Source organism: Camelus dromedarius, chromosome 19, assembly GCF_036321535.1.
Source record: "Camelus dromedarius isolate mCamDro1 chromosome 19, mCamDro1.pat, whole genome shotgun sequence".
NCBI lineage: Eukaryota > Metazoa > Chordata > Mammalia > Artiodactyla > Camelidae > Camelus > Camelus dromedarius.
Window position 1 is genome coordinate 19,617,507 of NC_087454.1, and position 17,049 is coordinate 19,634,555.

A 17,049-nucleotide genomic window follows, 5' to 3' on the forward strand; every position below is an offset into this window, starting at 1 on the left:
CCTATCTGTTCATCCTCTCCAACCATGTTCTGGCCTCCAAAACCTATCTTCCCCAGGAAACCTCCTCATCAATAAGCTCTCAGTACCTGTCCTTAAGATCTAAAAATCGTCTTGAGCCTCCATCTCCTAGCAGCAGGCCCATCGCTCTACTCTGCAGAGCTGCTTTTTTAGGGAAGAGCAGTCTACACTCTCCCTTTTCTTGTTTCTCCACTGGAGCTGCTTTTAAAAGGAACCACCTTTTTTTCCTTCCTTCCTTCCTTGCTTCCCTCCCTCCCCAGAAACTGCTCTTGGGTTTCTCCTTCACCCACTCCCTGTGCTCCTCCCTTCTACCCACCCTCACTTAAATTCCTCCCCTAAGCTGCTCTGCAAGGCCAGTAGGGTCGGCTAGAATGGATGTGCCTGCACCTCCAGCAAACTCTGAGCTCTGCAACCCCCAACATCCCACCACCCGGGATCCACCCAGCACCCTATGGTATCTTATGTTGGAGTACTCCTCTGGTATTCCACTTCATACCAGCAAAGGATTGGAAACCACATTCCTAAAGGTTTGTATTAATGGACCTTCAAAGACAGCTGATAATGGCTGGATTTTTAACAAAAAACCCAAACACACCAAGGATTAAATAAGCTGCTTCTCTTTCCACTGTTTATTATTAATGTACAAAATATACAAAACCAAAAGAAAAAGAAAATACTCATCCTCAAATCCATTGTGGCTCTAACCCAAGACCCTGCACAAAACCCAACCAATCCACTGTTTTCATAGAAAACAACTGATGCCAAGACAGGTGAAGGAGAGGGCTGGGAGAGGGAAAGTCATTTTAGCGAATCCCCGGGGGTGATTCAGAGGTGGCTGATAGGGCGAGGGAGCTGGAGGCCTCACACTGATGGGTTCCAGGTGGGGGCCAGGAGCACACTAGCTCCCGGAGGCAGTGCATGTAGTGTGACTGTCAGGCCCAGCGTGCCGGGCTTCAGTTGATGAAAAGCTGGTCTCACTGAAGTGTTTTACAAAGTTTCCATAATGAGCTGTAGGCTAGGGTGGATGACCACCAATGGCCTCACCTACGCCTGATAAAACTTCCACTGGATGAGGCGTGAATTTGCCGTCATTGAACCTAGCAGACCCACGACAGGTGTTCACAGATTGCAGTCTGTCTTGAGGAAAAATTCAGAATGTAAAGCCTGTGTCAGGGAGGAGTGGGGATGATGTGTGTTCCAGAACTCAAATCCAGCCTGATTGAGCCCTCTCAGTGCAGTGGGATATCCAATACCCCGTGTACCATCTCCCCACCCCATGAGGAATAATGAACTTGGCTGGGGTGATTTCATAAGTGCAGCTGATGCCGTGTTGGAGTTCTCTGTGCACGTGGAGGACCCACACTAGTAGAGCAGAGGTGTTCTCCCGATAACCAGCTTTAGGTTCTCAGGCACGAAGGGGAAGACTGGAAAGGGGCTTGGGATACAGGGCAAATCTCCTCAAAAAGTGAAGCCAACTGGGTCTCCTCTTCAGCAGTCCAGGGTACAGGATGTGTCCAGTCTCTCCTCCCCAGACTGGAGGAGAGTATGTACAGCGATGCGCACCAGTGATCAGAAAACCCCCAGGAACCCAGGCAGGTGGGCACTGAGGGGGCCGGCTCCTCCACAGCTGGGGAAAGGGGGAAATGGGCCTCACAGAAGCCATAAAAGGGTGGAAGGAGCAAGGCTGCAGTCCACAGGGGGTGTGGGTGGGCGGGTGGGCAGTCCCTAGGGCAGGGGGGGCCCATTGACACCAGGGTGGTAGAAGGCACAGTTGTTCTCATAGCGGCAGTTGCCTTTCATCATGAAATGTCGACAAACGGGTCGGTTTGACATGTCTGTGGGAACAAGGGTGGAATAGTTAAGATAGGAAAGGGCTAAGAGGTCAATGTCACCCTCACCCCACCAGTCCAAGGCATCTTGAGAGACCTAGCCTTGGGGACTTGAGGGGAGGGCAAAAGGAAGGAACTGCCATGCATGGTGGGAACTGGGACCAAGGTGACCTTATGTTCTGCCTGGCACACCCAGGGTAGTGATGCTCCCCAGAAGCTTCTGTGGGACACCAAAAGCAGTATGGGGGACAGGGAGCATACTCACCTCCTCCGTGGCTGTGGCCTCCATCATGCCCTCGGTGGCCCCCTCCTCCATGGCCAGGGCCATCATGGCCACGGTGCTCATGAGGGGGTGGCCCTCGGTGGTCGTGGCCTCGGTGACCAGGGACATCGTGAGGCCGATGGCCATGGGGCCCTCCGTGTCCAGGGCCTTCATGGGGCCGATGTCCACCGCTTCCACCCATGCCACCGCCAGGGCCTTCGTGGGGGCGATGGCCACTGCCACCGCCCATACTACCACCAGGGCCTTCATGGGGGCGATGCCCACCGCCCATGCCACTGCCAGGGCCCTCATGGGGACGATGTCCGCTGCCACTGTTCATGCCCCCACCAGGGCCTTCATGGGGACGATGCCCTCCGCCTCCAACCATGCCTCCACCAGGGCCCCCTCGTCCATTTGGAGGTCCTCCTCCAGAGCGACCTCCTCTGGCCCCTCGGAATGGAGGAGGGGGAGGAGGAGGTTCATTTCCTCCTCGGCCACCACGGCCTCTATGGTATGGTCCAGGACCAGGTCCTGGACCTCCCCGCATTGGGCCACCCCGCATGGGGTCACCTGGGCCATCCCAGAAGGGATCACCCCCCCGGGGAGGGGGTGGGGGACCCAGGAGACGTGGACCCACTGGGCCACCAGGGCCCCCAGGGCCTCCGTGGGGACCTATTGGGGAAAAAAAGGGAGAGAGTATCAGCCTCCTGTTGCAGCTGGGGACTGCCACCTCCCACCCTAAGCCATCTCCCAGCTTTTGGTCGATCCTGTACTATTTATTACCAGGTCGAAATTAAGCAGATAAGCCCATTGCAACCTCTCAGTCACCACCTACCTGGCATAGGTCCCCCGGGTCCAGGGGGGAAGTGCTGCATGCCTTTGGGGCCCCCCGGGCCTCCTGGTGGGAAACCATTGGCTATCGGACCAGGGCCCAAGAGTCCATGTGGCACTGTTAACAAAAAAAGGAATGAAGTGGTCAGCAAGAGGATTCGAGAAGGGCAGCATGACGTCTCCCTGCTCAGGTGTGCCCAGTGGACCCCCTCAGACCAACCTGGCAAAGCTGGGCTCTCTGTCCATCTTCCCCTCCCACGGCTTGCCGCCTAGCGCCAATACCCCTGCTTCCCCCAATTCCACCGCAGGCTTCCTCTCCCAGGCCCCGGGGCTGGCCCTGGTGATTACCCAGCATCTGCTTGATCTTGTCTGAGTAGTCTGGCTGCTTCAGCAGTTCCTCTGAGGGATGACTGTTAGGGCTACCCTGTAAAGCAAGGTCATTAGGGAGTAAGGTAAACAGAGAACAAGGGTAATAACTAGCAGAGAACGGGGAGCCCAAAGAGGAAGAAGTGGGAAGGAGAGGAGGATGGAGGTGAAAAGAAATGGAGATGGCGGAAAAGAGGAAGGTGGCTGGTACCATGATGGAGGTGAGGATCTCCTGGACGTTGATGCCTCCTCCTCCAGGACCCTGGGGACTCTTCCCGGCACCCATGCTTCCCATAAGATTGGCCAGAACAGGAGGCAACTTGGAACCACCTGCCCCATCAGGTGAGCCACCAGCACCCCCAGGCTCCAGGGTCTCAACATAAGGGGTCTCATCCATGGAACACTCCTGAAAGAACAGGAGAATAATCAGGACCAACTGAAAGAATAAAGAGAGTCTCACATCAGAGGCATTAAAATCACCATGTAGTGCTCACTCACCTCATCCAGAGGGATGAGTTTTGGGGGGACAGGCTCGTAGGGCTCAGGATCAGGCTCATGAGGACTGTTAGGAGAGCCGCAGGCAACAGAAAAAAGAATGACAGGTGATTTATTCAAGCCCTCGACTTACATCCTAATCTCCCCCACTTCCTAATTACTCCAGGGCACGTTCCCCTCACGGGCTCAATGCCCCTGGGAGTGAACCCCATTTTTGCTTACCTTTCCTTGTTCAGGAAGAGCTCCTGAAGGATCCCCTTCTCCCGCTCAGCCTGGATGTACCGCTCCTGGCTGTTGCTTCCAGGGGTGACGAGCGGCGAGGGCAGAACCAGGGGCCGGGGGCACACCCAGGGCACCTTCTCCTCCATGTTGTCGTGGCTTAGACGCCGGGCCGTCTCAAACGCATGCCGGTCTGACAGTATCTCTCGCTTAGCCGCCTCCCCGAAGTCCTTGATCTTGTTCACATTCACTGGGCAAGGAGAGAAAAGGCAAGAGGGAAAGTAAGACCACCCACGCCCCTTTCAACTCTCCATACCCCACCTATTACACAAGAAACTCAAACTCTAACCTCGCTCAGTTTCGTCCAGTTCAAAATAGAAATACTCTCTCAGTCTGCCCTCCTCAGGCCACGTCACAGTTTTCCTCTTTCTGCCTTTCCGGGTCAGCTGGCTGGGATCTCCGGGACTCTCCACTGGCTTTGCATCCAGAGGTCCCGGCTCCAAAGCGGCTGTGAGCAAGAGAGGTTTCAGCCCAGATTCTTCCTTTCAGAAAACCCCCAAACCTAAACCAGTTTCTAAGCTCACCCGTATCCATGAGCTCTGGGACCTCAACAGGGGGGACCGGGGTCCCTGGACGTTCTGTGTCCATAGCCTCACAAGGAGGCGCTGGCTCTGGGGAAGAAGGTTTGGCTGTGCTGGGTTCTGTGCTCGTTTTCCCTTCAAATGGGCTCGGCTATCATGAAAGAAAAAGAAGCTAATGAGCAGACAGGAAAGCCAGGCTCGAGGCAAGGCAACCAGTCCAGGGTCGCAGGCAGGCTCCGCCAACAGTTCCCACAAAGACTCTGTCGCTAACTAGGCTCCGCCGCCACCCGTCTACATCTGAGACACAACTCCCGTCCCCGCCAAGTGCTCCCGGCGGCTGGGCCCCTCCTTCATCTGTACCTTTCCTACCTGGTCACTGGCACCTGCCCCCCAGCACCCATACCTTGGCAGCCGTGGGTGACAGCACCTTCTTCTTCTTCTTAATTTTGATGCCTGGAACAGGGGCTGAATTGAGCGCATCCAGAAAGCCCAGGCCCTCCATGGCTACAAAAGGGAAAAGCATAAAGTGAAATCATCAGACCTCCTCCCTCATCCTATTCCTCTAGACAAAGCCTGGGCAGAAAATGGGCTAGCAGAGACCCTGCTTCGACTCTGGGCACAGTAAGCTCAGGGGACCAGGAAGCATGTGTGGGAGGATTCACACAAGCTATTCTAGTCATTACTCGAGCTCTCTTTTAAAGGCAGGCAAGCCATGGCTTTGGATGTGAATTGGAGCTTCAGGTCACTGACAAAGCCAGCCCCCCTGAACACGGCAGCTGAGCCTGCCAGCTGGGAGTGCCCCAGCCGGTCACCAGAGAGCAGACCTCCCTACTTCATCTCTAAAGTTACTCCTAGTAATCCTATGGACTCCTATGAAGGGAGGTCCGGAGGTGCAAATACTGAAGGACACCAAAAAAAATCACATGAAAATGGGGGAGAACATTTCATTCCCATGAAAAGAGTCTGCTCCCCCTACTGGAGACTCACGTTGTGGTGGGATGATTTTCACTTTAATCTCTTTGGTGGCATTGGGTGTCGTGTTGAGTGGCTTGTATTTCTTCTCTGCAGGGGGGGCAGCATCTCCTGGGGTGGCGGCGGAACTATAGGACAGGGAACTGTCAGCATCTGACTCGCCCCCCTCCCCTCACGTCCGCAGACGTGGCCCCCTCAGAAGCCCAGAATGGCGACCATACCTCTGACGCTTGAGGGGGATGGGCTTGAGGTTGTATTTGTCAGAAACCACCACCGCACTGGCGTTCTTCTTCACGGGCACCAGCGACGGGGTCTCCAGCTCCAGGCCTGGGAGAAAGACATGGTGTTGGGGCCGGACTCACTCTGCACTCTTTGGACTTTTCCTCCCGTGATCTTCATCTAGCCTTACAAACCTCGACGCTTCACCCACTAGTCTTCCCTCTTCTCCAGATTTACGGTACCAGTAAGTCCAACTATTCCACCCCAAGGCCCGGGCGAGCACCGACCCACAGACCCTCGGCGGCCAGACGCAGCCTTACCGGTGGAACGGAACTTGGCGTGACTGGGCGCCGTGGTTCGGAGAGACTTGGGCTTCTCTCGCTTCTTCTCCGGGGCCTCCTCAGCCCGGGTCTCAGCCTTCACCTCAGTCAGCGGTCGCTCAGGAGGGGTCGTTCGATTCTTCCCCTCTTCTTTCCGTTTCTTCTTATCTTTCTCTGTTGTAGAGAAACAGAGCAGAAAAGGATTTTATTTAGATAAAGAGAAAGACTGTCAGAGGCAAAGCAGGCTGGAGGCATGCAAGGCCACATCCCAGTGGGGAAGAAAGAAACAGGAGGGCTAAAGGACCAAGTTGCTTACCTGCAGGCTGGGTGCTACTCTGGGAGCGGATGACAGCCATCCAGTCGCTGACAAGGACTGAGGCCAATTTCCGGAGCTCTGTAGGTGAGAAAAAGGGGAAAGGCCTAAATAATTTAAGATATTATTCTTCCAGTCATCAAAAATAGACATGTTGGAAAATACACTGTGAAAATCTGTGTAATGGAAAAAGGAACCCAGACTTTTAAGAACATGAGATAAGCTCAAAGTCCAAACTCTTAAAAATAAAACACTGAATCACAGAACTGTCCTCTACTCAGACAACTTTCAACCCTGATGCCATCACAACACTAGGGGGGCAAAAAGAACAAACATTTATTGAAGTATGTTGTAAAAACTACATTAGCTACTTTACATATCTCTCGTGTAATTCTTACTACAAGCTGAAGATATTTAATCTCCCTTTACAGACACAGAAACATGGAGATTAGAGTCACAAAACTAGAAGGCGGCAGAATGAACCTAGTGCCTACACCCTTCCCCTAACTGCTTACTGAAAGAATAGAAACTAAAATCAGAGAAAGGCAGACGGGGTTCAAGCATCTGAAGGACTACTAGATTTAAAAAGAAACTCTATTATTCTATGTTGTCCTAAAGACAAACTTGACGCAAAATTTCAAAGAGACAGATTTAGATCCTCTTTAAAAAAGATTTTTCCAGGTTATAAGGTTATAGGTTATCCTACAAATTATTATTAAAGATGCTCTGAGGTGTCACAAAAATAGTGAAGTGCTTCATTATATAAAAGGACCTAAAAGCTGAGAAGTAATACAACTAAAAGAATGGGAAGCTAGGGTATGTTCTTCACTTAACGAGTACTGTGAGTTACAGCAAAATCGGGATCCTTTATTTTGGAAAATATTCCCAGTGTTTTCTCCTCCAGCTAAAGGAACTGCAGATAGGCTTGCCCAGGCCTGGATGCTCCCTCCACACCAAACGGCCAAAGCTTCGTTCCGAAGGGACCCCGCACCCCACTCCCTACTGACAGAGAGCAAGCCTGTATTCTGACTAGGGGTTCAGCTCAGCTACAGTAATGCTCACTTGTGGGAAACTAGTGTCTTGTGCTCCTGGTTTATGCCTTGGGTATAAAATCTTTGGGTTAATTCTTGGGTATAAACCCTTTCCTTCTCTAAAGAAAAGCCTGTGACTTCCTGGAGCCAGACTTTGTCTTCAAGCCAGAACTGTATAGCCCTTGCCAGCAGCTCCAAAACTCTGTCTTAGAAAAGAAAAGAATCTGTTGCTATCGAAGCTACAACGTCCTTCAGGGGTCAGGGTTCTGCCCACGCCCCCCACCAGGGTGTTGCCTGGTAGAACTAGCATATCTGTTGTTAGGAAAATAGGTATTGGGGTTCCCAGAACAGAAGTAAACGATGACATGACATCCTAGATGACACAGTTTCCCCCAGAGAATTTTAAGTGTACGCCTTTTACACCAAGAGGTCTGAAGAATCAGCCTCCAGTTAAAGTATGGTCCTTTCTCTTACATTCAACAGTGGAGAAATGGACAAGTCCCATTCAGAATTGAGAACAGCAAAGGGGATAGGTTAGAGGAACTAAATTTTTAAAAGAAAGAGAAAGGCAAGGTCAGGTAGAAAGAGGAAGGCAGGAGTGAAGGAATAATCCCAGGATGGGGAGAGAAACAAAGGTAACTGAGTGGAAGTGACTGAAGAAGGCGCAGGACAGAGAGGAAAGGACTGGCCCTACCTTCATCCTCACTCGACTTGCTCAGCTGCTTCACCAGTTTGGCTGTGTTGTTCTACAAGACACGGGGTGAGGGAGGAAGGTCAGTGCCGGGGGAGAGCCAGCCCTCGCAGAGCTAACAACCCTCCCAGGCTCATTCACAGTCTCTTCACGGTCCCTTAACACTGACAGTCTTTATCTCTTACAAAGCCTCTGGGGACATATTCTTACTCCTTAAAACAACCCAGTTAGGTAGGTTCAATTACTCCCATTTTTCAGATGAAAACATTGAAGCTCAGATATGTGAACTGCCCCACATCCCATACCTATTAAAGGGGATAAATTCAAAACCAATCTTCTGATTCCAAATTCCTCCTTTTTTCTACCATTCTACCTCACAGGCCCAAGATTGTAGCCACATGAGAGTTGGTATGAGATTTTCATCTTTTAGGTTAAACCAAAAAGGAAGAACCAGGATTCCAAAGGCTGAAGGTACCTGCTTGAGATGGTCAACAGTGAGTGGCAGGTGCTGCAGGGTCAGCAGAATTTGCTGCAAGAGGGGAATGTTGTTGGTTGTCTTTGAATACGTCAGCCAATTGTTAAGCAGCTTGTAACCACCAACATCAATAAACCTGCAGGCAGGCAGGGAGGAGGATCTGTAATGCCCTTCTGGGGTCTTAGGAGTACACCCCCACACTCCAAGTCCCCCCACGATGACCCAGGAACCCAGTGCCTCACCTCCCCCACCGTCCAAGTACATCCTCCCATCCCAGCCACCCAGGGCCCCACTTACTTGACCAGTATTTCTGGTGAGCGGGTCTGCAGGAGAATGTTCAAGTAAGTGCATCGACTCACCATCTTTCGTGCTTCCTTCATCAGACTGTAAGAGATGAAGTAAGGTCAGAAATGAAGCAGCCGGAGAGCATCTCTTCTCTGAGCAGAAAAGCCTCTAATCTGTGGGAGTGTCTGAAGGTCCCTGATGACTTGGGCCTTCACTACAGAGTAGGAGGGTCACACAGGTCCCAGGAGGATGGGGTGGATCGGGAGTGACATAGAAACCCATAGAAGGATGGAAGACAACCGAGGAGATGGACTGAAGTCTGCTATCTGGGGAGATGAGCATCACTGCTTCCCTGACACCCAGGAAACAAGCCCTACCCTTCAACCACTGCCTCTCTGTATTCTGCTCCGGCCTGCCTTAGTCATGTGCCTCTCCTGGAAAACTTGAGTAGCCCTGAAGGAAACTGACATCTGGGGGCATGTAGTGACCCAAAACTTTTGTCACCTGGCTCCCCTACTTCCTTTCTTCCCTGGGGACTATTGATCTCCAAATATCCAGATCCCATTATGGCCAGGGGCGGAGGGATCAACTAGTTTTAAAATAATTGAATTTTTTCTGTTTTTTTTTAATCAGTCACAGGGGGGGAAGGGGGGTGGGAAGGGATAAATTGGGAGTTCAAGATTTGCAGTTACACATTACTATATATAAATAAACAAGCTTCTACTGTATAGCACAGGGAACTATATTTAAGATCTTATAACCTATAATGAAAAAGAACATGAATATGTATATATACATGTATATGTATGACTAAAACATTATGCTGTACATCAGAAATTGACACATTGTAAACTGACTATACTTCAATTAAAAAAATAAAATTAAATATAAAATAAAATAATTGATTTGAATCCTATTCCACTGACTCTCCCTTTCCTCTCAAGGAACTGAGCTCACTGCTGTCTGCCTTAATTACAGTCATATTACAACATACAAGATCCTCTACTCACAGTGAATTCAAAAGGCACACTCACCTGAAGATCTTCGAAATCCCATCCACACTCTTGACTTCCCCATCTCGGTTAAGGAAGCTATCCAGGCCCTTGAGAAGCTCTTTGGGGTCTATGGGACCCGAACCCATGATCAAGGCTTCTAAGATGAGAGGACAAAACAAACCCACAGATTAATGGGTGGCAAGGACAGTCCCAGCTGCCCTTTAATAAAGTGCATCTCTACATCTGTCAGATTACTAGTGACTGATTATTCAATCTATATTCCACTACACACACCATTTTCTAGGAAAAATCCACAGACCACTGTCACTCCTAAGAAAACAGCCCTGGCAAGGGAAGGCTGGTGTTAAACACGACGGAAGGCGAAGACAACTAGGCGGGAGGACTGAGGCAGTCTCTCCTCTCACACCCTGCTACAGCCTTCCTAGGAGCCCAACTTCACTAGGCTGTATCAGGGCTAAGATCCACATTCCCAAAACAGATGCTCAACTCTCCAAGGCATTTTTGCTTATTAGGTCCTGTTTCTCCTTAGCTGCTGATGAATCTGCCTTAAAGAAAAAAAAAAAAAACTATAGCTTGATAAGAGTTGGGCCAATCGTTGAGCGCTTGGGCTAAGTGTCTTCTAAGAGTCAATTCCTTTCTACCTTAGTCCATAGTCAATCCCCACAAGTGGCAGGATATGTCCTGCTTGCACCGGAGTCAATCGGGTAAAGATGTAGGAGAAAGAGAAGGAAACAAAACTCGAAAACAGAACCCCTCCCCAATGTGAGTTACGGCATAGTTCCCAGAAAGAGACAAATGGATGCAAAGAAAATCAAGTAGGTCCTCCTAAGCCTTGAATAGAATGTCACTCATTACAAACACTGCACAAGTTTTCACTCTTTCAAAGTTAAGGGTAAGACTGGTTTACGGTTTCAAAAGCAAAGATGCAAATCTGACCCCTATCCCAGACCTAAATCACACCACCACCCAAGATCCCCAAGGAAAGCCTGAAATTAATAATCATGGAACCAAAAAGAATGGAACAGATAAAACCAGAAGCTGGGAAAATGCCATTAAATTTTAAGTAGCTACTTTAGCCCAGGTTAGGAGTTAATTAAAAGCTAAACACAGCTGTTACAGGACAGAGACATGTGACTCAATGTCTAGGACAAAACCCAAGTTCAAGACAGGTAATTAGAATCAATATGGTTCTGATTAGGATTTCTATCCACAATGCCTCTGAACACTGGCTTCTAGGGAGCAGAAAAGAAAGCCAGCTTAGTAATATCGACCTTTGGGAAAGAGATTGCACACTGGGCAGGAAGGAGGCAAGGGGTAAAGAGCCCCCTTCACCCCACATCTAGCACAGAAATAACAGGCCTGAGCCCAGCAGAAGGGTGGGAAAAGCAGTGCTTTACAAAGATGACTGTATTTTCTGCAGAAAAGGAAACAGGTTTCTTGTAAGATCGTGTCAATTATTTCTATTTGTTCTCAAACCAAAAGAGAAAAACAAGCATACCAATCTCAACCTTTTAATCCTCACAACAAGAAGGTCAATACATTTCTACATTTACAGGTCCTAACAACCTAGGGAAGAGGAGGTGGGGGGAGGGGAGGGAGGAAACTGGGTTCGTGGGCTGAATACTGAGAGTTGAGCAAACGTGGGTTAACTGTGCTGTTGCTGCTGCCCTGGAATCTCCACGAGCACAGGCAGAACCTGAGGTCAGAGGAAAAAACATTCAAGTCAAATACCAGAAAATGAGAAGTCCATGGGCCAAATCCACTTAAATGAGGTGACTCTTACAAAGAGACAGACCTGGGGATAAAGGAATTTGCCCCCTGTAGTAAGACACCATAAAGAGAGAACAAAGGGATACATAAAACAGATTTCCCACCTGCTGCAGACTGGAAAAGCAATGAACAAATCCAGAGGAACAACATATATCACCAGCAACCAAAATATATGCAACGTGACAAAAAGCCTTCAATTAAACTAACTTCACTTCAAACCAGTCCCCCCTAAATACAGCTGGCCCCACAGAGCTGAACTACAGCACCTTGGAGAAGTCCCTTTTGCATATCCACCTACCAGTTAAGCCAGCAGGCCTGCTACTCCTACTTTCTTAAGAAACAAAAACTGTCCCTTGAGCTCAAATGTTCCTTTGCTTAACAGGGTGGGAGATGAGAGAACCACCATCTTTAGAAAGAAAAGAAACCAGCGAGTACTTAGCTAAACTCGGTCCACTGCCTTCTGCTGGGAATGGGACCCAGGGACAACTTTTTAATTCCCATTCACAGCAAACCAGAATAAAAGACATTACTAGTCAAGGGAAGCTCGCAAAGAAATGTTAAATATTCATTTTCCACTACATTCCTATTATTTATATTCTGTAAATATAATTAACAAAACTAAATTTTGTCTCATGAGCACCAATCATGGGGTAAAACACTAGTGGGTTTCCTCATGATGGCTTTCCTCCAGTGCAGTTTTCACGCCTTTAAAATTAAGGACCCCAAGTGTCTTACAACCTAATTTCCTTGTTCTGAAGTCAGTACATTTGGAAAGAAGTTCCAAAGCACTCAAGTGGAAAGGAATGAAGAGCCCAAATTCCTGGCACAGGCCCACAGCAGAAAAGGCAAATGAGCTGACCAGGGAGGGAGGGGCAGTGACCAAGTGTCTGGAGCCTGGAGGGAAAGCTTGAGGAAGCTTTCTGGATCCAAAACAATCCAAGGCATGGTATGTGTTAACTTCCTTGAAGGAAGAACGTACAGAAGCTGGGGGCTGAGGTGGGGAGGAACATTTTTTCCACTTTGTCCTAAGCTGGACTCTCCTTAGGGAGGATGCTGCCAGCAGAGACGTGCACTGACAGAAGGCACGGGGGGTGGGGGTGGGATCTTCTACCTCTCCTATCAGAGAGAAAATTAAGTCCAGAGGTGACACCAACTCCTGCCTCCAAAATGAATTTGACTTGAGGGTTATTCAATTAAATAAGATGAAAAATGCCTAGCTTAACCAGTTATTCCATACCCATCACCAATGAAACAACTGAACTGGTTCAGGACAAAAATTCTATACAAGTTTAAAAACAATCACAAGATTCTTCTAACAAGAGGGAGGAGCCCAAGTTTACCTTAACTTACAGGCCTTGGCACTTCTGGAAATGAAATGCTTTCTAACTACCCCCTTATGTTCCCCTCCCTCTCCTCAGTAATTGAAGCACTTCCTAGACCAATTCAACAGTGGTTTGAATTATGTCTCTCAGGTGACTCACAAGCCCCCATCCCTCAAAATCATTCTCAAAACCTGATAAGCAGATGCCCTCCCCCAAAGATTATTTGCCTTCCAATAAGGGTGTAAAATCCACTCCCCCCCCGCCTCCCCCCCCCCCCCACCTTAGGACAGGATCCCAGGATAGAACTCTGGCCACAAACTACAAGGATCAGGTTCTCCGAGGTTCTCTGGATGGATGTGGTTTCCCTAGAAGACCTTTGTTCCCATCTCCCATGTTAAAGTAGATCTTCTTTATTAATCCCCTGCTCACTAGAAATCAGGAACCCCAGTGGGTAGAATGTTCAGCTCCCAAGGAAGGTATGCTGCGAAGGCACAGGGCAAACTGCTTAAAAGATAAAAAACTTGTGGTCAATAGGACATGTGGAAGATTCCCTCCCAACCAATCCAGAAGCTTAAGTAATTTGAAAATCTGGACCCAGTAGAAAACTAGCCCTGAAGTCTCCCCAAGTCCCCACAGAACAGCTGCACAAAATGGCTTTCTAATTCTGCCCAGAATCACTGCTTCAGGGCATGACTTTAAAAAATGAAAAGTACCTGGAGTCTAATAGATTTGACTTTGAGAAAATTGGAGGAAGAAAGGTAAGAAAGGGACAGGACACCCAATACCACCCTCAGGTAGGGCATGGCTCTCGAACATGCACCAACTGCTACAGCACTGTACAAGTTGAAAAATGAAGAGAACATTATTTTCCCATTGTCTTTAAGGAATTTCTTTTAGAAGGGAAGGAAAAGAAATTCAAAAAGGGTGACTCTTTGGAAAAAAGAAATGAAGGTCGTGAAATGTAATACTAGAAAGGTTTTGCTTACCAGAAACCGTAGCTTGATTCCCCCTGCCTCGAGTTTACAACTGCCGCCTCCTTTCCTAAAGTCACTTTTCATCCTAGTACCAATGTACAGGAGCTAAGCAACTGGAGAACGTGATACAGCACTGCACACAAAGAGGTGACCCCCAAAGCCAGAGGCGGGAATAAGGGCGATTTAGAAGAAAGTCCTCAAGTACCCACTCTCTGCCAGTCTCATACAAACTGCAGGAGGCCCAAGGACTGGTTCCTGAACAGAAATGGCACAGTTCACTGTCATTAGGCCCCAGTTGTCTATTCCAGTTACTTTCACAAGCCCTTGTGTCTTTCCCCAGTTATCCTCCAACACACACAGACGGACACACACTCACACACACACTCCACCCAAAAGCTTCCAGCCTTAAAGTACAGCTGTTTCACTGGTTTTCCACCCCTGGCAACTGAAGCGGGAAAACTTCCAAGCAGTTGTGATGAATGAAAGGTGAAAATTAAAGCAACAGGCTCTGGATTGTTACACATAAAAACTAGAGGTGCCCAAGGAGACCGACAGCTTCAAGACCTAATTCCTATAAGCTTTTTTCCTTTTAAGATAAAGGCTGTAAAAGACTGTAAAGAAAATAAGGAAAATGGCTTTTCCTGTCTAGCAGCAGCGTGCACAGGGAGTCCAGAAGGCATCTGCTCAGGGGTGGAGTTTCAAGAGGGTGGAGAGGAAGAAAGCTGATTACATCACCTTTCAATGCTGCTCCTCCCCCTTGACCAAGTTTCTAGGGCGGCCCTAAGCTCCGGATGGCAAAAGGGGGAGAAAAACAACAAAGAAGCAGGGACGCCATTTTGTAATGGAGAAGAGGACTCCAACTTACAAAGCTATCCTCTGCCGGTAGCTTTCTACATTAAGAAAAATCCCTTTTTAGTAAAACAAAAACAAAAACAAAACAAAAACCAGACCCCGATCTTGAATCGTCTTTGATATACTTTGAATCAGTAAGAGCCGTTGTGAAAATAAAAGCAATTAAAGTATTAAAAAGAACAATTTTCTGCGGCTAAGAACGGAATTTGCAATCGAGGTTCAATCTGCTACCATCGACCACCCCCATCCTCCCTATAAAGGGAAAGGGGGAGGACTTGGACCCCTCTCAACAAATAGGGTTGAGGTGGGAGGACAGGAAAAAAATGGGTCAAGACACAACCTGCAACGCCGCTTGGAAGACAAAGGACAAAGAAAGTCGCCATATTGAAGCAGGGAAGAAAAAAATTCCTTTTAACGACACAAATCTTTTAGAAAGCTAGCATTCAATTGCACTAAATGGCTTTTAAAATTATACTCCTGAATTCCACATTTCCCCAAACTTTCCACCCTCTACTTAACTGTATTTCCCCCCACCAAAAAGTATCAAGTTAAAATGTTAATCACTTCTTTTGCTTTTAAATAACCTATGCAATCTGCAACAATTACAAGACATTCTTTACCTCCCCAACTAATATTATCTTGTATGTATTGGCACTAAGATTATATTTTGCCCTGAATTAAGTGTCTTGCAATCTTTATTCCTAGATTGCCACCTATATTAACCACACAAATATATCCCAAGCAAATTACATTAAAATTGAGAGGAGTTAACAATCATTTAAAAGTCACAGCCAACTACTTCTCTGCCCATTTCCTTACCCTGCAATCTTTATGTACAGATTGCTTATTACTCTGGCAAATTGAAAGGCGCCCTGCTTGTCTCACACACAAAGAAGTGGGACTTCTGGGCCACAAGATCCACCATCTTTTGTATGTGAGCTCATTAACCCTTTTGAAGACTGCTAACAAGAGGAAGGTAGCCGTTCCTCCTTATAATAAGCAAACACTTATGGCTTTGGCAGTCTGGAAAACTGACTGGATTACCAAGGGTTAACCATCAAAATCCTAACTTGCTGGCCCTCCCTCCACCCTCTCCTCGTCTGCACCAGGGCAGGGAAGAGGTAGGTGGTAGGGGAGAGAACACCACTGTTTAGACCCAAAGGCCCTTTTTAATGGAGATCAAGTGACCGGATTGGTCCTTCTCCAGTTCTCTATTTGTTCTATGGTCTCATTTCTTCCTCTCATTATTTTTGGTTTCACAACGGGAAACGTTGATTTCTTGTTGCAAGGCTGGTTTTTGAAAATTCGACACTTACTATCCAATTTTTTTGCGACGTCAGCACCTCGGGCTCAGGGGGGGAGGGGGTTAAAATTTTGGAGAAAAAAAATAAAACAACCAACCAGGACCCAAAACTCAATTATTTGGGGGGCCTCATTGGATCAAAAAGTCTCTTTAAAAAAAATAAAGGCCAACTCAGTATTCATTTCTCCCCCCACCCAACTCCATTTAGGGAGGGGGGTCGTAGAAAAAAAAGTTCTGAGTGGATTCAAAAAAGTAAACGCTGGATGAGTGAATTTGGGTGGGTTTGGGAAGGGTGGGTGGTTGATTATTTTTGAAGTTATGTGGTGACGGTCCTTCGGCCACAGATTTCAAGTCCCAAGCAGCGTGGGCTGGTGGGGTGGACAAGATAGGTGGGAAGGGGCAGAAGACACAAGTGGTTGGGCTGGTGGCTGCTGTTTTCCCTTTCCCCCCTCAGGATCCTTTCAAGGGCTTAGATGTTGCTGCGGCTTGTTTCTTTTTTCCTCGTGGCCGGCCTGTCTTTCTCCGAGAAAATTCAAACCTGGGATGAAAGAACACAAAGGAGAAAGATATAATCAGTACGGGTTGCTCTTTACACCCAGAAGTACCACTTCTGTTGTTCCCAAACACTTCCACGTCCCACCCCGAACACAGCCGCTTTATACAAGTCATGGCTCTTAGATGAGCCCATGTCTAACCCGTCTCCTAAGCCAACTCTCGGAGCAAAATTTTACCCTCTAACCGACAAAATACCGAAACTTACCTCTAAACGAACCCCAGAATGGCGGCTGTCGGTTCGGGCGGAGTCTTTTATACCCGGACGCCGCCCAACGCGCCCAAACGTGCTAGTGAAACGCCCTTGTCGAGAGACGTTGTGCGCGAGGCGTGAATTCATTGGTCAACCAGAA

General features: G+C 48.3%; 1 protein-coding gene across 1 annotated transcript; it reads right to left on the minus strand.

The window, feature by feature from the left end:
- Positions 1–619: 619 nt before the first annotated feature.
- Positions 620–17,012, minus strand: PPP1R10 (protein phosphatase 1 regulatory subunit 10). Its single transcript, XM_010978186.3, has 20 exons — positions 16,905–17,012; positions 16,158–16,682; positions 9,942–10,059; positions 8,920–9,006; positions 8,623–8,758; positions 8,151–8,202; positions 6,429–6,506; positions 6,113–6,286; positions 5,795–5,900; positions 5,589–5,701; positions 5,005–5,105; positions 4,605–4,752; positions 4,370–4,528; positions 4,024–4,270; positions 3,805–3,868; positions 3,518–3,712; positions 3,289–3,364; positions 2,945–3,058; positions 2,113–2,781; positions 620–1,853 (listed from the first exon to the last, which is right to left on the minus strand). Exons 3-20 carry the CDS (start codon positions 10,046–10,048, stop codon positions 1,744–1,746), a joined length of 2,736 nt encoding a protein of 911 aa, XP_010976488.3. The 5' UTR covers positions 10,049–10,059; positions 16,158–16,682; positions 16,905–17,012; the 3' UTR covers positions 620–1,743.
- Between the last annotated feature and the right edge of the window lie 37 nt (positions 17,013–17,049).